General features: G+C 37.2%; 4 protein-coding genes across 6 annotated transcripts in view; 1 reads left to right on the top strand and 3 right to left on the bottom strand.

Moving 5' to 3' along the window:
- Positions 1-1,636: 1,636 nt before the first annotated feature.
- LOC115766165 lies at positions 1,637-19,079 on the top strand. Its single transcript, XM_030710008.1, has 4 exons — positions 1,637-2,032; positions 8,148-8,376; positions 14,191-14,313; positions 17,985-19,079. The coding sequence occupies exons 2-4, from the start codon at positions 8,149-8,151 to the stop codon at positions 18,636-18,638; spliced, it is 1,005 nt and encodes a 334-aa protein (XP_030565868.1). The 5' UTR covers positions 1,637-2,032; position 8,148; the 3' UTR covers positions 18,639-19,079.
- LOC115766164 (proteoglycan 4) lies at positions 11,039-12,410 on the bottom strand. 2 transcript variants are annotated; one of them, XM_030710007.1, is made up of 2 exons: positions 11,450-12,410; positions 11,039-11,368 (listed from the first exon to the last, which is right to left on the bottom strand). In XM_030710007.1, exons 1-2 carry the CDS (start codon positions 12,408-12,410, stop codon positions 11,232-11,234), a joined length of 1,098 nt encoding a protein of 365 aa, XP_030565867.1. In that variant the 3' UTR covers positions 11,039-11,231. The 2 variants fall into 2 exon arrangements, with proteins under 2 accessions (XP_030565867.1, XP_030565866.1); XM_030710006.1 differs by having other exon boundaries at positions 11,044-12,410.
- Positions 15,592-16,108, bottom strand: LOC115766166 (proline-rich proteoglycan 2-like). The gene is made up of 2 exons (XM_030710009.1): positions 15,936-16,108; positions 15,592-15,878 (listed from the first exon to the last, which is right to left on the bottom strand). The coding sequence occupies exons 1-2, from the start codon at positions 16,105-16,107 to the stop codon at positions 15,643-15,645; spliced, it is 408 nt and encodes a 135-aa protein (XP_030565869.1). The 5' UTR covers position 16,108; the 3' UTR covers positions 15,592-15,642.
- Positions 19,080-21,092: 2,013 nt separating the features above from the next.
- LOC115766145 (dynein heavy chain 5, axonemal) overlaps positions 21,093-22,478 on the bottom strand; it is a 31,687-nt gene continuing 30,301 nt past the window's right edge. For both annotated transcript variants that reach the window (XM_030709980.1, XM_030709981.1), the window contains one exon: positions 21,093-21,383. In XM_030709980.1, coding sequence (XP_030565840.1) covers positions 21,130-21,383 — 254 coding nt within the window. In that variant the 3' untranslated portion in view covers positions 21,093-21,129. The remainder of the gene's footprint in view (positions 21,384-22,478) is intronic.

The following is a 22,478-nucleotide window of genomic DNA, read 5'->3' as shown; positions in this document are numbered from 1 at the left end:
AATTATAGATAACTAGTTTTTCACTGCTTTTACGACATCAGATTATCATAATAAATAACCATTTCCAACACACACACACCCTCCCAGAGTCGTCATATGTGAAGTGGTAGTCAGTGCTGTAAAGCGTCAGCAACTTTTTGACAGATTTCAATCAGCCGCAAGGCAAATGGTTAACACAAAGGACAACAGCAGCAGTTGGCGTTGGCAACGGGTAACAGGACTCGGCCCACGTGTTTAATTACACTCGGACACCCATTGACAGCGATTAAAACGGATGACAAAGCTGTTGAGGAACAGGCGGGGGGGGGGGGGGGGGGGGGGCAATGTGTTTCGCATTCTGATGAATGGTGGCAACACTGTTGCGGCGACATTTTGACAATTCATTTGAGCAAAAGGTTAAATCGGAACGAGGGCCAGGCACAAGCCAATATCCATAAAACGCATGAGTTGAAAGATGTGCACAATGCTATCGTCAAGTGCATCGAGGAGAATTCCTAAAAGAATTATAAATGGGATTCCCTCAGGATCAACTTATTTGCTCTATTTGTAACCAAGCATATGGTGCAGCATATGGTGTTTATATAAATATGTTTGCATATTCTTTCTGTTTATTATTACTTTTCTTTTAAAATTTAATTAAACCATTAAAAAGAAAAAAACTAATTTTTTCCTTTAAATTTATTTTGGTTTTTAGATTCAAACATGAGTGTTGAAATTTAACACAAGACAAGTCACGATTAAGTTTCTTCTGTTATGTAATATATTTTTTTATGACCAAAAACATCAAAATTTTAATTAATGTTTAATATGCTAAAATGCGGGTTTTTAACATAAGAATACCCATCTACAATTATTTGCATAATAATTTTTAACCACCTTAAAAATGTTGTTCGACATGAAAAGAACATCTCTTAAGTACTCACACTTTCATACTCTCACTTAAACACCTGGATTGTTTCGTTTTTTTTTTTTTTTTCAGAAATAAAAATGACTGGCGTGCAATTTCACACCTGAATGATGATCCGCGACTGAACTGTCAAAAGCCGTTAGCCACATGGCCATAAGGTTGGCTCCATGTCGAACCCTTTCACATGGCTTAAAAAAGAAAACAAACAATTGATGTGCAAATAAAAACTCATTAAATATTAATTGAGTTCGATAATTAAAAGACAAAGTGGACTTGGAAAACAAACAAAAATCGGTGGTCAAAAGTTGCTGCAACATGTTGTTTACTCACAGTTGGCAACAGTTGCCGTTAGCTCCTGTGGCAACATGCGAACGTTTGAATTTTGTACCTGTAACTGCCATTGTCCACAGTTTTTGTTTGGGGCAACATGTGAAGCCACCCACGGAGGTGCGTGCCGCATGGTTTCATTCATAACTAGACGCGTGGCGAAATGTTGAGGCTTTGTCCTCGTCCTGGTGCTCGTCCTGTCGTCGTTGCTGCTCGGCTTCGTGTTGTGGCACTTCGTGTAGCGCTCAGCGTCCTTGCCTTGCAATATAAAAACAAGCGTCCTACGCTTCGAGCTCTGAGTTCTTCGCTCGTCGTCAGCCTGTTGCGTTCTCGGACACAGCCCAAAAAAAAAAAAAACAGAAAAAGCCCAGCTCCGTCAGAACAGGACCAGGTCCTTAAGACCTTCTTTATAGCCCCCAGTTAAAACTTGAATTTCAATATAATTTTGTGCAAACAAGAAATACTCAAAATATTCAAATTTCAAAATTTCTCTTGTCTCATTTGGTTTAAGTGCCGTCGCGCGTGAGCACATAAAATAAAATTTGTGAGCCAATTTAATAGGCCACCAAGTCGCAAATCTTGAAAACCATAAATATTTACCCAGTGTTAAGATCAAACGAAATATTTTCCCGGCCAATTACCAAATTGATAAGGTGCTACCGTTTTTATGTGAGAAAATTGTTACCAAACAGGCAGAAAAATAAAATAATCGAAACTTATTCGCACTTTAGTGTCATTTAACGCGTTATCAAGCGAACGATTTGCATTTTGGTGGATTTGTCCATATCAACATAACTGGTGGGTAAAAGTCATTATATCTTTTGAAAAGATTGTCGATAAATATGAGAAGAATATGTATTACTATTTTAATTTGCCAAATATATTAAGCTAATTAAGTTAAAATGAATTAAAAAAACTTAAAAAAGTAAAATATCGATTAAATTGTGGAATAGAATAAATCAGAGTTCGCATCTATTTTTATTTAAAAATGAATTGGAATTGTATTAAAAAAAAAGTAAAATATGGTGAAAAGTGAAAAAGAGTTAATCAGAGTTAAAAATTTTATTAATATTAAAAATGAGCTTAAAAATTCTTTTGAAAATAGCAAAAAGCTTACATTCTTCTTGTAATGTTGCGATTAAAAGCTACAGATGAGAACTTTTGAAACAAAATGGATCGATATAAGAACTCTTGCAAGGGACTTCAAGAAGATTAAAGTCAAACTCTTAATCTTTGCTGAGAAGATCTTTTTTTAGAATAAGTAGAGCATGATTTTTTCTTAATAACTCTCAGATCAAAGAAAGCATCATATAGTTATATTTTTTTTTTTAAGACAGACTTACGTTAAATCAAGCAAAAAATAAACCGTTCTTAAAAACATGACAAAGAACTTAACCCTTTTTTGCGTTAATCTAGAATGCACTTTAAGTATCAAATATTGTGAATATATCAAATAAATCGTTTAGGAATTGAGAAAGTTTAATCGCCTTTTTTTAAAAGAAGTTACATTTGATAATTAATCATTTATAATTAAAAAAAATATTAAAGATTTTGAACTTTTGCGTGCATTTTGTACCCATTTAATTTAATGCCAATTTACATTTGTTTGAGGCACAAAGCTTAACCCGAAAGAAAGCATCAGTTAAATGAAATGATTTGCAATTAATTATGCCTGAGGCTTAATTTATAGATGCCCATTGGTAAAGGAACATTGGCCAATTTCATTATTTGTAGGCGATTAATTTGCTGGTGGTAGAAAATGTATAAAATCGCAGCTCATGCAAGCAAAGGCGACTTATAAAATGCCAAGCACCAGAAATGGAATTCAACTTCGCAGGCAAAATATGGCCTTTAATTTGAATTTTTATATAAAAGGATGGAATTAATGGCTTGTTTAGTTGACAGATTCCCAATGGAAGACACTAGCTAGCTAATTAGTTGTTCCCTTTATGTAATTTTCACATTGTTCGGCAACTTCTGCTGCGGCTCCTTGTGCTCGTCCTGTGTCCTGAGCCTGTAATTTAATAGATTGTAAACAAGATTTGAAGAGAATTTTCCACTTTTGATTGGCTACGAAAACTTGCCGTCCTGCTACTTCTATCAAGGAGAGCACGGCGATAGGTCACGTTTGCTGGCGCTCATAAAAGATTGTTTAAGATCGTAATTGAAAGACTTGCGGCAACATTTCCAATTCGATATTGTATTTAATTTAAAAATCTTTGCTGCTGTGCATTTTAAGTGTAAGGCTTATTTTGTAGATACGAATATGGTATACTCTGGTATATTTTAGAGAGGGAAATATTTGATAATAATTACAAAATCATTTTTTTACCCCGTCAACTTTTTGCAAAGTGTATAAATCGATAGATTAATACATATACCTTTAGTGTAGTGAATTATTTGTTGTTGTTAAAGGATATTTAAATTATATTTTATATCCTGACGGTTTCTGGTAAGGCGGCAGGAAGTTAAATATGTGATGTGCTAGAGATTAAAAAAACATTCATTTATTCATTTAATATATCTTTTGTATACCTTTATGATAATAGTTACCTAATAGTCGCAAGTACCCGTTCAATTGTGGACTTTTGGTTAATAAACGAATAGGAAATAGCCTCAAATAAGTCTTCTGCCTGCCAATGGATATGTGACTAGTCCATCATACCCGCTAGGCTGGGCTGAAAGACGATTAAATCACAGCATTGCAATTGAATCACAACATTGAGTAGCAGTGAAAACATTCATTCGCCCATTTATTCACTCCATGGATCAGCGGGCAAATCAAATTGTTCGCTTGTAAAAATCTTTTTATCGACCGAAACTTTTGCCCAACTTCGCAGCTATTTGCATACATGTTAAATGCAAATAGACGACAAGACTTTTGCTGTCTTATTTTTTTATATTTTTTATATATTATTTTATATTTTAATGCATACTTTTTGATTGTATTTACAGCACAGATAAAAGCGAGCGAATTCGTAGGCACAATCGCTGCAGGCAATCACGATTTCTCAGTGGGGCAGTCCCTTTATTTATCGAAACCGTAAACAGGGGGAGCAGGTGGGGCACACAGTGGGGCAGGGCAGTTTTTATTAGGGCATATCATGCCAAGCATTGTTTAACGCTCAAACAAAATATATTTATTTGCTAAACTTCAAATGCAGCTATTTTCGTATGCTGGCATTTAAACAATGTAATTTCATTTTAGGCGGCCGACGAATGGTATTTTCTCAACATTTTTTGGCTCCAATAGAGCACAGGAGCGCACAGAATTGACACATCTATGAATATTGCTCTCATGCAGCTGCTGTCAACATTTCAATATTCGAATATTCCCTAACATTCGCAAATCCTGGCACATGAAATGGCCCCAAATATGACAGTTGCCCGAATCCCAAATGTCATTGCTGCCACTTATTACAGTTACTTACATATGTCTCGTGGGCGTGTCGTAAGCTTCCCAAATAGTTAAACATCCAGAGATTTGCGCCAAAGGCTTACGCTGACAGCTCAGCTTTACTAGAGCTCAGTGTTTGATGGCCAGGGGTGCAAAGGTAAAATAAATAAGTTAGAGGAACAAGTAAGAGCTTCTAGTCGGGAGCTCTTGACTAGGGGATACCCTGAATCCTCTTCTTCCAACATCAAATGCATATATATATTCTATTTTAGAAGCTATATGTAAATTGCCCAAAAAACAGGATATCGATAATAATTTTTATCGATTGCTTGGAAACGGAGGAAGTTATCGATTATCGGAAACAAACTCGATCTGCGCAGGCACTAGGAGCACCTACATCTAAAATTTCAGCTCTTATAGGATCTAAGATCATTGCGTTCATACATACGGACAGACGGACAGGCGGACAGACGGACGGACGGACAGACAGACAGACAGACAGACAGACGGACATGGCTAGATCGACTGGGCTATTGGTGCTGATCAAGAATATATATACTTTATGGGGTCGGAGATGCTTCCTTCTGCCTGTTACATACATTTGGATTTTGAACAAATACAATATACCCTTATACCCACTTTTAATGGGTTTAGGGTATAAAGATAGTAGAAGCAAATGGAATAAATTGTGCCCTACCTTTCGATAACTATTTATTTAATGCGTGCAATAAGATATTAGAAATTATTATTATTATGTATTATTATTATTATTATTATTATTATTATTATTATTATTATTATTATTATTATTATTATTATTATTATTATTATTATTATAATTTATTATTATTTTTATTAATATTATGTATTATTATTATTATTATTATTTTATACGCATGTTTTTCGTTTCTTACAATAATTTCAAACTACCTGAACTACGTATTTCATTTCACTAAGGGACTTCCTATTGTCTATTAAAAAATGCCATAACTTTTACCATTTATCCATTAAATAATATTATATTTAAGCAAAATTATATTATAAACCGCAAGCCAGTTGCTTTCTGAACACAATTAAGGCCAAGAGATCTGACTAAATTTATAATATCAAAAGGTTTCTGTTTGCGCCCAAAAGTATGCAACAGAAACTAAACACAAAGCCCGTTGCGTATACGTCACGAAGTAAACGCTGCAATCTCATGTTATAATTGAAAAGAAAAAAAAAGAACTTATCTCGATTTGATGACAATTCAAAGAGCAGCTAACAGACAGATGACGCACGATAACTTGAGACTGACATTTGGCCGAATTTCAATTAACAGTTGGACCTTAAACTCGAGATATGTTTATATGTATAGAAAGTGAGTGCAGTTTGTACAATATTAAAGCTTTTTGCTGACCATAACAAAGCGCATTAATAAATATGTGTATGCGGGTCACAGGAAAGTACATATTTTTGTGCGTCAATGGGAGCCCTCATAAACATTGCTGAAAGCTATTCGAAATAGTCAAAGGATGTGACGATGAATAAATGAGAGGAAGTTACAGTGGGCACCAAGTGAAGGCAAAATCAATTTTCATGCGCCCAACCCATTTAGGGTTTGCAAAAATAGGCACTCGGCAAAGCCACAGCGCTTCCAAAACTGTATTTACACAGTTTTTGCATCTATTTATAGATAGCGATAGCGACTAGAGATGTATGCCCTTTCCTGCTCTAAGGTCAAGCGGAAATTGTAAGCCAATTTCAAGTCATTGGACTTTTGAGATTTTGTATACAATTCGTCCCTTTATACTCTGCCCGTGGGCTATTATAAATTTGTAATGCAATGTGTAACACATAAGAGCTGGCAACTACAACAAGTCCAGTTGATTTGGCCAGTTAGTTCTGTCAATTTGTCTCTTTGTTAACTTGTCTTCCCCTTTTAAATCTTTCTTTATGAAAAATAAAAAAATCTTATTAATGCCACATATTGAACCTCTCTTATGAACAATCGACTGGAACTAGTCTGTTTTTAAGATAAACTCTTTTAAATATGAAAATTAATTGCACATTTGCTAAAAGTCCGCAAGGGTATTTTGTCTATAGTCTAAAGCCGAAAGCTAATTGTTAAGTTTTGTTTGCATAATCAAGCTGGCGCACAAATTGTCCTGTGGCCACAAATGGAATCCCTTTGGTTAGCTGCATTCTTATGATGCCTCATTCTGTCAGTTTCTATACACTTCACTGCTCCACAGCGTGTCCATCTTCATCTCAACCCAACCGCAACCCAACCGCAGCTCGTCAGATCCTTCCATCTGTTTATGTTATTTCCACACATTACGTTTATGTTTCGCTGTCGCTGGGCAGAGTCATTTGGCGAGTCCATCCAGCTAAAGTGTTCAGTTCAGTTGAATGTGGGGTTAGAAGAGGTCATGCATGTGCATGAGCCATAAATTATAAGTACACTTCACGATGTCAAAAGGTTGCGTATTTCCACGCAGCGTTTCTCACATATTCACGACACGCTTGCAACGTGCAATATCAATGTCAAACTCCAGATACGTTGCGTACTTATATATTTTATATACATATATTCTAACAATAAATATTCCCTGATGTTGATAGATTGCCCCTGAATTATGCTCTTAACTGTTGTTGTGCGAGAGAGCGCACGAAATAATAAATGTTATAAAAGCTCAACATGTGTAGGTGTCAGAACTGGTAAATCGAAATGTAACAAGTTTTAAACAGATCTTTTAGTATAAATATATAGCTGCTTAGCCGACTATTTAAAGTAATTAAAAATGAAATAGCATTTTGTCTCTTCTACAGATTTCACATTAACGGTCAGTAGAAGTAATAAGTTTACAAGCTGCTTGTAAATTATAAAGAAGCTCGTGAGGAAAAGAGCTAAGCGAGCATATTATTAAACAAAGCGCAGTATATGTATATAGCATTTATTACTTGTTAGGCCGTTAAAATCAAGTTTTTTTTTATCAACCAACCATATTTTGTTGAAGTTTCGAAATTAAATTCAGTATAAAAACACACGGATAAATAGTTAGACTATGAAATGTTGAAGCATATGGGCATATTCTATAAAGAAAGAAAAAATTGAAATTCAGGAATTCTCATTTTACAAATATGTACACTTTTTTTTTAATTTAATTTATTTTTTTTTTAGAAAAAGTTTCTATCGAATATATCAAATTGATTAGCTTACTCGTCAAACCTTTTTGATAAAAAATTGTATTACATTTCAGGTATTTTCAGGTAATGCATATTTTATAGATTACAGAGATATGCATTTTGACGCTAGATTTTTGCACAACATAAAAAATGATGCTTCCAGATGATGGGTCAGGGTCGGTTCAGTATGCAATTATTCAAGCAAAACGATAAAATTCGATTTTCATGTAATTTTATGCAATTTGTGGCTCGGCATGCTGTTAATCGCCCGATTCATGCATCCGTTGATTTTGCATGCAAATATTATTGTTTTTATTTATTTATTTACATTTTTTTGTTCAATTGCAGAATGATGAAAGCCACAGCGTGGTTTTGCCCGGTGCTATTGACTTTACTCAGCGCCACGAGGCTCGTTTGTACCGCACAGCGGGGTGCGGCGACAACAGCAGCGGGTGGTGGTGGTGCTGGTGATGCTGGTGGTGCAGGCGGTGGCTCAACACCAGCAGCAGCAGCAGCTGGCGGCGCGGGCTATGCCAGCGGATATCCGCTGGACTATCTGGATGCACAGGCCGTACAGGTGAGTAAGTCGTGCCCTAACAACTTTTAATTCTCGTTCACCTGCCTTTTGTGGCTTTCACCAGTTGTCGCTCATTTTTGTGAGAGTTTTTTGTTTTCGGTCTCATATTTCATTGGACTTTTTAAAGGTGAAAAAAAAATTGATGAATGCTTTGATGTTGCCATCAGAGCATTTATCTGTATGCATTTCATTTACAAGAGTTGACTGGAAAACCCGAAAAACAAATGCTTTTTTTAATCTCACTTAAAATAAAATATAACGTATTTAACCTTATACATAATATACCTGTATATAGTTAAGCCATAGCAATAGAGTTATTACAATTTGTGATAAAGTTTATAAAAGTTTTTGGAATTTTGAATAACAGTAGGCCAAAGCTCCCCTTCTTAGACACACTACTCAAATATGTAGGAATCTTAAGCCAAATTTTATACGTGGGCTCTTCTACTTCATTTAAAATTTGGAAAAAATCGGACTCAAAAAAGAGTCAAAATCAAAAACTATTTTAAAAAACATTTTGCAAGACATTTAATTGTGCGCTTTACAACCTTTTAAGTCCAAGGCTTCGAAACTTGTTATTACAGCTAAGGCCAAGCAATACATATTATAAATCTTTATTTAATATCTACTATATAAGGCAGTTAGCTTACAGTAGCCCCATTTAACTAAGTATCTTATCGCAACTTAATTTACCTAGCTCTCACAGAATGCATCAGAGTTTCCTGGTAAGTTTTTTTTTATCAGATAACAATTATTGAAGTAGGATTTCCGATGAAATAGCTCTTGATTTCTGCCAGAGACGCAATAAATTTGAAATAATGGAAGAACTCTCAATGTTATTGGCAAGTGAAACGCATTTTTTCCAAATACTCCCAACTTATCTTATCGACAGACCGTGAAGCGTGACCACCGACCAAACATGAAGATTGAAAAGCCTGTAAAACAAACAAATTAGTCAATGTATAAAAATGGATTCCCAATTTATTTTTTGTTCCTTGTTGAATTTGTTCAATGGAAAATTTTTAATAACGATTTATGCACGCTTCATTAGACAGGCGAAAAAAAAACTTGTAAACAAGAAGTAAACAAAACATATTATTACCTTGTTTATTACATTTGACAAGAAGATAAATAAAACTTGTAGCTTTGTTGTTTTACAGCGCGAATAAATCGCCAAACAAAGTTGACAAGAAAAGTTCAAGTTTTCATGCTGTTTAATTTGGCCAACGTGTGCGTTCCTCTGTGAACAATAGAGCTGAATACCTGGAGGTATGCGCCCAACACCTGTCAAACCGACAGCTTAGCTGATGAGCATTTCAAAGGACCAACTTCTGGGCCACTCAACACCTGGGAATGTGGTCTTCATATTCATGCATTCACTTTTCGTTAGGGCTATCATATTTTATCAGCCATTTGGCTGCATTGTGAATATTTTATCCGGTCGAGCATTCAAAACAATGAAAACTATTTAAGGCCGAGCTAAAAGTTTTCCAGTGTAAATATTTTAGCCAAATTGAAACTTATGCGGCAAGTTTGTTAAAACAATTTATAACAATTTGGGCTGAAACTGTGCATAAAAGATTTTGATGAATAGCTGATACTCTGTGCTCTGCACTTCCATTAATTATTGCAGCTGCTTTAGATACCAAATAACAATCATGGAACTATATTCGATTTTCTCAATGAACCAAGACACCGCACTGTTTATTTGCCCTAAGATCAATTAAAAATACGTCAAATTAGAAGTCAAAAAAAAAATGTTCTTTACAGAATGACATTTTGAAAGAAGGACAATTGGGAACCGTATTTTAGTACATCGAAGTTCTAAGCATCCTGATCAGCGTCATCGTCAGCATCTTCATCCTGATCATCATCATCATCATTATCATCGTTTTCATCTGCATCATCATCAGCATCTTCATCATTATCGTCATCGTTATTGACATCGTTATCATCATCGTCATTATCATCATTGTCATCGTCATTATCATCATCCTGCTGAGGTCCACGCGATGGCCCATGTCCGGGTGGGCCACGTGGTGGTCCGTATCCGGGCGGACCACGCGGTGGTCCCTGAGCAGGTGGTCCACCTGGACGACCCGGTGGTCCCTGGCCGCCGGGACCGCGCTGCGCCAAAACGGCGACAAACAAGACGGCAAAGATGGCTAATGTAATAGCTCTCATGATTAACTGTTAATTGCATTGGCTGCAAACGCTCTTTTATAAGCCCAACTCCAGCTGTCGCTTATTTGAACAGTTGCCCCGGGTCAATAGAACAAGACAGTTGGTTATGCCAATCTATTGGCATTGGGCAAATAATTCTCGCAACTAATGCAGTCTAAATGCTTACGTAGAAAGTTTTCCATTGCCATAGTGCGAATATAAATCGATCGAATGGCATGACTAATAGACCCGGTTTATTGTTTTATGTGCTGAGATAAGGGCTACGTTGGAAACATTGTGCGATCTATCGGAACTGACAATTGTTCAACGATTAAAAAGCTAAAATAGCAACGAGAAACATTAACTTTTTTATGAAAGCTACTTGGTAACTTATCTTGAGTGCTCTAGGCATTATGATAATGTCATGTTGACATAACGAATTGAAAGTCTGGACAAATTCTTTGTTTTAATCTTTTCGAGTGCCTTTTTGAAAAGTAGTCTAAAGTAAAGTGTGGAATATGTGATTTCTCAATCGTATAATTAGAATAAAACCAACTACTTATAATAACATATCATTTCGTTCCTTAACTATACAAAAAAACCATCACTTGGTTTTCAATTGCCTTCTTTTGCTATCTTCACGTTACATCGAACTTATAATTAAATTCCTACTTGTGCTTCTTAGGGAGTACTTATGCACTTGCCGATCCGCTGCCCTCCACTGATTCAGTCGTTGACTCAGCGGATTCGCCGGAACCCTCGGTCGTTGATGCTTCGGGTGCCTTGGTAGTCTCGGCCGGCTCCTCGGGTGCCTTGGTTGACTCATCAGGCTCCTCTGTTCCCTTGGTAGACACTTCAGGCTCTTCCGGTGCCTGGGTAGACTCTTCGGGTGCCTTGGTTGACTCTTCAGGCTCCTCTGTTCCCTTGGTAGACACTTCAGGCTCTTCCGGTACCTGGGTAGACTCTTCGGGTGCCTTGGTTGACTCTTCAGGCTCCTCTGTTCCCTTGGTAGACACTTCAGGCTCTTCCGGTGCCTGGGTAGACTCTTCGGGTGCCTTGGTTGACTCTTCAGGCTCCTCTGTTCCCTTGGTAGACACTTCAGGGTCTTCGGGTGCCTGGGTAGACTCTTCGGGTGCCGTGGTTGACTCTTCAGGTTCCTCTGTTCCCTTGGTAGACACTTCAGGCTCTTCGGGTGTCTGGGTAGACTCTTCGGGTGCCTGTGTAGTTTCTGTCGGTTCTTCGGGTACCTTAGTTGATTTCTCAGGCTCTTCGGGTGTCTGGGTAGTCTCAGTTGGGTCTTCTGGTGCCTGAGTGGTTTCGTCAGGGTCACCCGAACCTTCGGTTGTTGAATCCTCTGGTTCCTCTGGGGTTTTAGTGGTTTCTACGGGCTCTTCTGGCGCCGGAGTAGTCTCCTCAGGTACATCAGGCGTAGATACTTCTGGTGCCTGGGTAGATTTCTCTGGCGTTTCTGGGGTTGACTCTTCCGGGGCCTGGGTGGATTGCGTTTGGGGTTCCTCAGGCGTTGATTCTGGAGGTTCTGGAGTGCTTGGCGGTGCTGGCGGCTGTTCAGTGCGAATTTCATGCTTGTTATGATGCTCCCAGCGCTCGTCTCTATGCCAACCGTTGACATCGCTATGCCAACCGCCAAAGTTGCCATGCCATCTATCCCCATTACGATTCCAGCGGCCATGATCCAAATTGTTGCCCCAGCTACCTGAGTTACCATGCCACTGATCACCGTTGCCATTCCAGCCGCCACGCTGAACATTTCCTGCCCAGCCTCCATGGTAGCGTCCCCAACCAAAGCCATTGGGCCTGGCAGGGACCACGGCGCAGAGAACCGCGAATACCGCAATTGTTAGAACCTTCATTTTGCTATTGTTCGATGTATACTAATCGGCACTGAGTATAGAACGGCTTTTTATATGAAGAAAGCAGGTGGTCATTGTCAGCGCAGTTACCATGGCTCTCAGACATTCTGTCCATTCACTACAAAATATTATCTAATCGCAATCTCAATTATAGTGGCTGATAAGCAAAACGGCAAAAAAAAAAGAAAATAAAGTAAATTTCATTTCGTACTAACCACCGACAGGTCTGCGTGTAGCAATACGTGTTCTGCTGATTTGTTTGGGGATTTTGTTTTCAATTGTGTATTTTTTATTTTATTCGAATAATAGATTATGTTAATCTTTCGATGATGAACTGGTTAACGCCTTGGTGACTTGAGTTGGACAGGTTAGGGTTTCCTTTAACCTCAAATTATTTTCCGTTGTAAAGTATACAAGGTTAAGATTTAAGATAGTACTCTGTTTGGCAACTGTCGAACCTTCGGTTATTTTCCATATTCAGTTTGGCTTTATCGCAACTCAATTGGCGGGGTCTATGGATGGGCTGAGTAATCGATAATGAATTACCAATCGGAATGCGTTAAAATTCGGTTGACTTGATAGCTGGGGGCGTTAACATTTTTCAAGGCTTATCAGATTGAAATGAAAGAGCGTACCTTTAGTTTGCTACGACAGCTTTTAAGTACCTTTTACTTCTACAGACTAGGTTTATTGAACTAAGGACAACACACGCATTCAAAGATAATTCTACATAAGCCCAAATGCCGTCCATTGTAATACCACTTATGTTGCATTTGAGCTAACATCAATATTTAAATCAAACCATCAACTTTTATCTAAATATCGATAAAAATTATTTTGATAACTATTAAGTGCCTCACTATATCTTATCCATATCTTAAAATTGTAATCTACATATGTATATATTTTCCTACGTATAAATACTCCATATTAGCATTTGATAAAAGAATTTCCCACACTCAACATTTATGTCTGGCCCTGATCATGATTCCTTTACGTGTTTTCTTTCATTAGTCACTCAGAAATCATCTAGAATTTTTCGTTGTTATCTGCATTGCATTGTTTACCCTATTTGGTATCTGAAAGCTGTGCGACTTTGCAAATTATTGTAAATATTTATTTATGTGCCTGCAAACACAGCGAGAACATATAACACATTATGTTTTTTAATTAGGCAAATAAAAATATAAGAAAAAAGTGAAGTAGTTCCACGGAAGCGCTTATCAGTGAGAGGGGCTTACCCATCACGCAAAATGATTAATCATCTGATCATTTAAAACTCATTTACTAAATTGACATTCAATAATTTGAATGTCGGCGCATGATATCTGAATATTTTTTAATGTGTTCCGAGTTTCACTTTCTCCTTATAATAGAACAAATTTTGGGATCATAGATTTCACAGAATGTGTAATTTTGAGAAATTCGTTTTTATAGTCGATATGATTTTTATGGATAGGAAATTTTTCTTAGGAAATATCTTCTTTTATTATAAAAATCAAAACAGATTACAACTAGAAAATTTTTTTATTTTCCTCTCTCTTAGCCTCTCCCTCTTTCCTTCTCATTATATGTATTATTATGAAGTCCATGAATGACTTTTTTATAGCTTCTATAAATTTGCCATTCATGCTGATATTTCTTTCAGACAACTGTTTAACCAAGTCAAACATTTGCTAACTTGAAAACTTTTTGTATTAAGAACTTCTTATGCGGTGCAATCAGAAGTTGAAAATGAATGCATATAAATGGATCTATCCCCCTCTTTGTCTTCTTTCAGGCTGAGTACTCACTGGTGAAGCGAAATAAACCGTCGCTGTCCATTGTCAATCCGTTGGATGTGCTGCGCCAGCGGCTGCTGCTGGAAATAGCGCGCAGACAGATGAAGGAGAACACACGGCAGGTGAGGAGTGAAGAGTGTGGTCTGAGTTGGCCACCATTGTCCACTTTGGTATTTTTAATAAGCGCAAATGAGCACAAGGAAAACTTTTCAGTTTTGTTCCATTCAACCTGCAAGATAAACAAAGGAAAAACCAACGCAAAGCACAATTTTATTTTATACTCTCTGGCAGTTGCGAGTTGAAAGTGCGATTTGATGTAAATGGAAAATTGTTGCAGCTAATCAAAATTTGTGTTGCAAATGGCAAAAAGAAAATAGTTGGAAAGAAACTTAAAAGGTCATGCGCATCGTTTTGCGTAAACTTTTTTCATTTAGCGAGCAGCTAAAAGAACAATAAATTTATGTATTTGCAAATAAGCGTCAAATGCCTAGCCAGTGGCAAGGTCGTCTCACGCTTTCCATTTCCCATTTTCCTGTTGCCCGTCTCTCGTTACGTTGCGGTCCATTGTCAGACACTCGCCCAAAGGCGCATCTTATCGCTGGGCATTGAAAAGCCCGCATGCTAGCCATGTAAATAACACATAGGTAGATAACAAAAGGAAAGCTGATATAAGCAGGAAAGTATGAATGGGTGTGAATGACTTGAAGATGCCCTCTGACCTCCGCAAATATAGCCTGAGAACTGACCTATACACTCGCTTAAATATTAATAAAACATTTCCTTAATCGAATCTATAAGAAATATGCTTCTTGGATATCCACAACATGTTCAAAACTAAACCAAATTTTTATAAGGAACACCATTTGGGCCTTGGCTTAAAACTTAAGAAAACTTCTTTGAAGCCATATAATACAACATACCAAATATTTTCCATGTACAGGGTACAAAATAAAAAGCTTCTGGAGCTTAAGGCTGTTGGCAGCCAACAAGCAAAGGCTTAGTGGCATCCCGTTTGCGTGTATGGGGAAACCAACGCGTCGTATAATATAAATATTTCACCATGGCAACAAAGCGAAATTTATTTGGTTACCAAAATGTTGATGCACCCCACAGCGTTAGGTAAAATGTGGCAAGAAAATCAAACGATTTAATGGCAGGAATTCAAACGATTTGGCCCTTGGGTGCCTCTCGAACAGAGATCCCGACTAAGGAGTGGCTGTGCGCTCCATTTACACATGTCAAATCATATGTATATTGATTTGTCAAAGGGACACCATAAAGTGCTGCATGAATGCGAGCTCCGTGAAAGGAAAACTCTTCAGTGCACTCGAATAATTGAGTTTTGGGTGTAGAAAAGGCGGAAAACTCGTGTTCTTAAATAACAAATGGTGATTCATTTAATAAAGTATTCAATAAGAAATATTTTCATATACTTAAGAGTATTTAGTATTCTATAGTGTAGTATTTTCCTCAGGCGCCAAGGTCGTGGAGTTCTCAGGCTCAGCTGTAGTGGAATCTTCAGGTTCAAGTGTGGTGCTATCCTCCTGCGGCGGTAGGGTGGGGCGATGTCCATGTGGTGGACGCTGGCCGTGTGGTGGACCCTGTTCGTGGTCGTGAGGAGGACGTTGTCCCTGCGGTGGACGCTGATTCTGGTCCTGAGGAGGACGCTGACCATGGCCTGGTCGTTCTAATAGAATACCAGAATTAAAAATAGATCAGTTAAGAACGAACCCAAAGGACTCACCATTCGAGTCCTCATCACTGCTTGGAGGGCCCACTGGCCGCTGGTTCTCGGCTCCTTCCTGTGGTGGCCTCTGCTGTTCAATTGCTCCGTCGTGGCCAAGCCTTTGTGGGTAGGCTGCTACCAGCACCACCAAAAGGCTAGCTGCCAGCACTGTAATTACTATAGATTTCATGGTTGGATTGTTGGTTATAACTGTTTGAGCATTTGGCTTTCCTGGTGGCTTTTATAAGACTACGCTCATGTGGGAAAACAGAATTCTCAGGCATGCGATACATGTTGGTATAATCTTATCGCGCCCAGACATTCCAGGGAATATCCCAAAAAGTGACTAAATTGTTTTTCTATTATCTAGCAGCAATTTAAGTCGTCATAACATAACAACACGAACTGCAATTCCTCAAGTGTATCACTTCTATGTACGTCGCACTTAACAACTATCTTATGGGGTATTCCGATTACTAACTGCAAATTGTTTGCTGATAAGAACATTGATAATTCAGCTATTGTATAAATTCAATTAGTTTTTACAATTATATGCGGTGATTACCTATAATACTTTTGTACTTAATATAATGATTGAACAAAGGAATATATAAATGTTGGGAATAATTAATATTCGATTTAGAATATATTAAAATATGGTAAAAAATGAAAATCAAATTTAAACAAGTAAGAGGTTCTAGTCGGGAGCTCCCGACTAGGGGATACCCTGAACCCTCTTCTTCCAACATCAAATGCATATATATATTCTATTTTAGAAACTATATGTCAAGTTTGGTTACTCTAGCTCTTATTATTTACCGAAATTGCCCAAAAAACAGGATATCGATATCGATTTTTATCGATTGCTTGGCAACGGATTAAACTGTCAATTATCGGAAACAAACTCGATCTGCGCAGGCACTAGGAGCACCTGCATCTAAAATTTCTCTAGCTCTTATAGGTTCTGAGATCCTTGCGTTCATACATACGGACAGACGGACAGACGGACGGACGAACGGACGAACAGACGGACAGACAGACAGACGGACACGGCTAGATTGACTCGGCTATTGGTGCTGATCAAGAATATATATACTTTATGGGGTCGGAGATGCTTCCTTCTGCCTGTTACATACATTTGGATTTTGCACAAATACAATATACCCTTATACCCATTTTTAATGGGTTCAGGGTACGAAAAAAATGTAAATGTAAGTAACACAAGCTATATTTTATATTAAACGCAGAACAAGTTTCATTACTTCTGACAATTATCCAAAATCGATAAATATCGCTTTGTGGCTCCATTTCCCTTCGAATTTATCGTTGATTGAAAGAGCTTGTGATACTTAATTGATTGAGTATGTTTGTTCTTGTCCCACAGAAAGCAAATATTTTCGCTCAAAAGTAAATAATATTTTGAGATATTACCTTGGTTATTGGTATATATCCATAAGTATCTGAATATCATCTTTATGCCTTATAAATGTTAAAGTCGTTGGTTATGAGCAGAAGAAACTTAATAACAAAGAAATATAATCTACGGCATATACTCGACAGATATCTGATGAAGTAAACAGTTTGCTGCACAGAGTATTTATTTTACGGTTCTTGCCTGATTCAAGTAAGTATATATTATAGCATACTTTTCAGGCGATTCCATTGCGCACAATTCGTAGCGTACTATTTGGAGTATTCAAGTAAACTTTTTTTGCAAACAATTCAGATGCATTTAAATTCACCAAAATTATTTCTAAATATACGGCAAATATAACACTGAAATATATATTCAGTCTTGCGAAAATTAATTTAGACAGGAAATAAACAGACTAAGACCTGAGAAAACTGTAAGTTTAAAATGCAATTAAAATTGTTTAATTAGAGCATAAATCTAATTGACAGTGTGATAAATTAAATATTTATGCTATTTATGTGGGGCGGAAAGTGGAGCGAATCCCCAAGGAGCTGTGGCGTGGCACACATTGCGAATTACTCGCAACATTCCCTCTACTCATTTCCTATAATGTCAAACGTTTTTCCTCTTTACTTTTCACACCCTGCGCACAGGTTGAGTTGAATCGGGCCATACTGAAGAACGTGGGTAAACGTGTGTTTCTGGAGCCGGTGACTTGGGGCAACAGCCGCTACCAACAGCAGCAACAGCAACAGCAGCAGCAATTGGAGCGACAGCGTGAGCTGCTCCGTCGCGAGGAGCTGCAGCAGCAGCATTTCCCCAGTCAACTCTGGAGCTACGGCTGGCCGCAGTCCGACTCCGGCTCTGTCGCCGGCTCTGTCGCTGGCAACGCAGCAGCCTCTCCCGTCTCCTCCTCGGCGATAGCTGCCTCACGGTTTTTTGATTTTCTACAGCCACCGGCAAAACAGCAGCAGCTGCTCGACGATGCCAACAAATCCCTAAACGCCGGCGCCCTCGGCCAGGGCATGGCCAAACATCAGCAGCCAAACGGAAATGAAATTGCAAACGAAACAAATCATTTAAATGGCAATCGCAAAAGCGCAACAAGCCTTCTGGCTGGCATGGAGGAGGAGCAAGAGGATAACGGCGAGGACCAAGACGAAATGTTGGATGAGCTTAACTTGAACTGGGCCAACGAGCAGCCGATGGATGATATGGACAGAACCCTAGAAGCAGCAAATGCAAATGGACGGCTACCCTGGCGTCTAATCTATCGCATGCACAAAAATCCACACTTTGCTAATTAAGTGACAGCAGCTAAAGATACAGATACAAATGCAGATGTAGACGCAGATACAGATACAGATACATACACAAATACAGATACACAACGAACACAGACAGACACTGTTACAGATACAGCAAACAGTTTTAGAGTTTAACTAGATGTTAGTAGTTGCTAAATTGACGGTTCCTAATGGCTGGCTATAAGACAGGCATATTGTGTGTGCAACCCTCCGATAAAGAAATCCTCCCTCCCCCCCTAAACGACCTGTTGCTAAATGCACTCAAAGCTCACACTCACACTCACACTCACTATTTGAATTTCGTCTCGGTATTTGTGACTAAATGGTTTATGTAACGATTCATGCTACCTCTTTCTCAGATGCTCTACTTAAACAAAATATATAAAATCCACATGAAACGAACGTTCCCTTTACTCAACGTAATTATACTCAACAATTGTATTTATTGACTAACAGAAAAATTAAAAAAAAAATATATATAAAAATAATGTCAAAAAAAAAATATATATATATATATATATATACATGTATATGAATTTGTTTAATAGCATAAATGATGTTGATTGATAAAAATAAATAACATGTGTAGTTTTTAAATAAATATTATAAAGTGCAATATGCATGCTTAAATACATATACCATATAATGTATGTGTGGATCATTAAATGCTTCAGCTATTCAGTTTAATATTAATGTATTAAATAATGAATTTTTTAATTTTAATTATGCTTTTTATAAAAAAAATATCGCTGAATTCGATTTCTTTGACAGCAGTTTAAATTCTCCGCTGGCGGAATGCGTATTTTCTTTAAGCTTAATATTTTTTCAACATTTTCAATGAGCATACAGTAATTTTAGCTGCAATATTTATAATGTTAAGATGCTCAAAATGAAAAATAAATAGTTCTGATTGAATTTTAAAGAATATTTACAATAGTAAAAACCTTAAGGATCTCACAGAGTTTAAACTTACTGTCAAATCGGAATGTAACTGTTAACTTAGTCATGCATATTGTATCATTATTTTCATTAATTTCTTCGTTTAGCTAAGATATGAAAGATGTAACAAAGTTAAGAAAAATGTTGAAGACACAAAAAATGGTTGCAAATCATACAAAATACGACTAACGATTTTAATGTAGATGAGCTACTTAATTCTAACCTCAAGTTATGCATGTGAAAACTAAAACTCAATTAAACTATCTACATATATATGATAAACAAATATATTAAAGCTATTTGTTGGAAATGGATCGAGTCGACACACAAATACACTACCAAACACATACACACTTATGTTAATTTATGAGTTTTATGCAAAACGAAAAGGAAACAAAGATAATTTTCTATATGTAAATAAACGATTTTCTCATACAGATAATAAAGCTGAATAAACGAAAGTAAACGCGAAATCAAATGATTCAAAACTATATATATATGTTTATATATTACATGGATTATAATCGTATATGTACGCATGTATATGTATGTATTTATTTTAATGAAACCAGTGAATAATAAAAAACACAAAATATGGAAACGGCATTCAATACCAAAGCGCTTGATTTTTAATGGGTGCGATTCAAGGAAAAAACATATAATATTGTTCGTTTATTGTTAGTTTATTTTTATTATAATTATTAGCCTTTTATTTTAAATAGTTAGTATAACATTAATGAGCTCTCAACTAGTAGTTCCTTCGACAAATAAGCCACTAACCTAGGGGATGGAAACAAGACACAGACAGACCAAGGAATATATGAACATTAGTTAAAAGTGTACTGACAGATCGAAACTAAAAGCTTGCTGAACATTTGAAATCTAACAACATTAGTCATTTATTCCATCCTCGTACTTGAAGTAATATTATTGTGGCGTTAAGCATCTATTGATTAAGTCAAAAATCTAAATAACATTTATTTAAGTTCTTTAAAAACACAAGCTGTTTGATGTCTCTTTCTTACCAGCTGTTATATTTGCTTTGTCGAATATATTTTAAAACAAATTTCCCCGAAACCATATTAAAAAATTAATTTAGGCATGCTAGATAAGAGGGGAAACGTTTATTTTCAGTTGACAAGTGTATTTGAAGTGTAGATTGTGGCCAAAACACTTAAGCGTAATTCTAGACATGGGCCAACAGCTAATTATGGTGTACGATGGATGTGCCCTTGGGGTTGCCACATGAAAAGCTCGAGGGTATAATTAATAAACTTGTATTATCTCTGACGTCTCTTACACGAGACGCTCAACAGACACACAAAACAGTGCCCGGAGTATCCGTCATAGGGGCCCAAAGAATAGGAATAGGACTTCCAAAAACGATAATTATCACAGTACCATTACGAGCACGAATCACGTACAAAACAGTCGACAGCAGAACAAACAATGACAGGGACAACAAGTGGAGTGTATGCTGTGGTGGTGTGTATTTTGTTGTGTGTGGTTGTTTTGTTTTTTTTTTTTTTTTCTTCCTTGTGACTCTCAGTACTCATTTGATGTCACAGAGCAACGCAACGCCGCGCAGTGTCCAGTGTTTGGGATTGAAATCGGTCTCGAAATCAATGGAACCCACATACTTGAGGTCGGTGCGCTGCGGCTTCCTATAAATTGGGCACTCATACAGCTTGGGATCCTTGCCGGCGGTTGTGTTAATGGCATATATATATATGACCGGCATTTGTTCATACAGCACCTTCATTTTGGACTCAATCAGCTTGCCGCTGCGTCGATCCAGTGAGGCGCCTGCAATAAAAGACAATAAAAAGCCAATGTTTAAATCCACGCCAAGTTATGCTTACACCTAATTGTGGGCATGTTAATAGGTTGGCCAGCATAAAGTTGGCCTACGTTCGGGGAATATGTGTTAGGGCCCACGCATGTGCTTTCCCTTTTTGCGGTCCCAAATCTTTATTAGCCTGGCAACAAGATTGCCGTGTTTTAATAGACAGGCGAAAAGCCAGGAGAAGCCCCCATTCTAATTGTCCCCATTGGCGGGGCACGTGCAAAAGGCGGGCAAAACTTATGTACTATAGAAAATGTACATTAGTCCATTTGTGTGTACGACGCTGCGTATGCGTTATTTAATTTTGCCGCCAATTGTGCACACGCATTTGGCACTGCAGTCGGATTTATGCAAATGCCAAAATTGTCGAATTCAGCTGTAAATGCATTCCCTTTTTATTGCCATATGCTTGAATTTGTCTTATCACGTCACGTATAAGCCATTAGAGAACTGCTAGTTGGCACTTATCTATCGCATTCAATACACTTTTTTTGGCTATTGTATAGATAGATCTATTGAGAATACAAAGCTTTGTTTGCCATGGAAGTTTTGAGTAAGCTGTAAAAACACCTGAGAAAATCCATTGACAATGCACGCCTTATTATTATTAGATTGTGACGGAAGCTACCCTGTACTACATATAGAAGTTGAAGAAATGTCAGTCATATGTATTAAATTCTATTTAAGCTGATTAAGCTTTGATTTACAAGAGTTACATTCTCTACTTGAAACTTGTAAGGATGGGAGATTGATATAATATTTCAGGAAATACCCTTAAACCAAGGAGCTCAGTTTTTTGGTTTTCCAAATTTAACTACAAAATTTAATTTAAAAGTGGCATGTAACATCAACCATGTACATTTAATTAACAAGTTCAGCTAGCATGTGGAGCATAAAAGCCCTTTTGCAAAGAATTGAAAACAAGCCGCAAAAACTCGTACGAGCATGACAAAAAAGTCGTAATACCCATTCTAGAAACAATGTACATGTAAAATATGTTACAAATATGCACAAAAGAAGCCTTCGCTTTGCTGTTCGGTGGAAAATTCTACAAC

Source organism: Drosophila novamexicana, unplaced genomic scaffold (genome assembly GCF_003285875.2).
Source record: "Drosophila novamexicana strain 15010-1031.04,08,12 unplaced genomic scaffold, DnovRS2.1 tig00001062-arrow-arrow-pilon, whole genome shotgun sequence".
Taxonomy (NCBI): domain Eukaryota; kingdom Metazoa; phylum Arthropoda; class Insecta; order Diptera; family Drosophilidae; genus Drosophila; species Drosophila novamexicana.
This window is presented reverse-complemented; position numbering and strand designations above follow the sequence as displayed.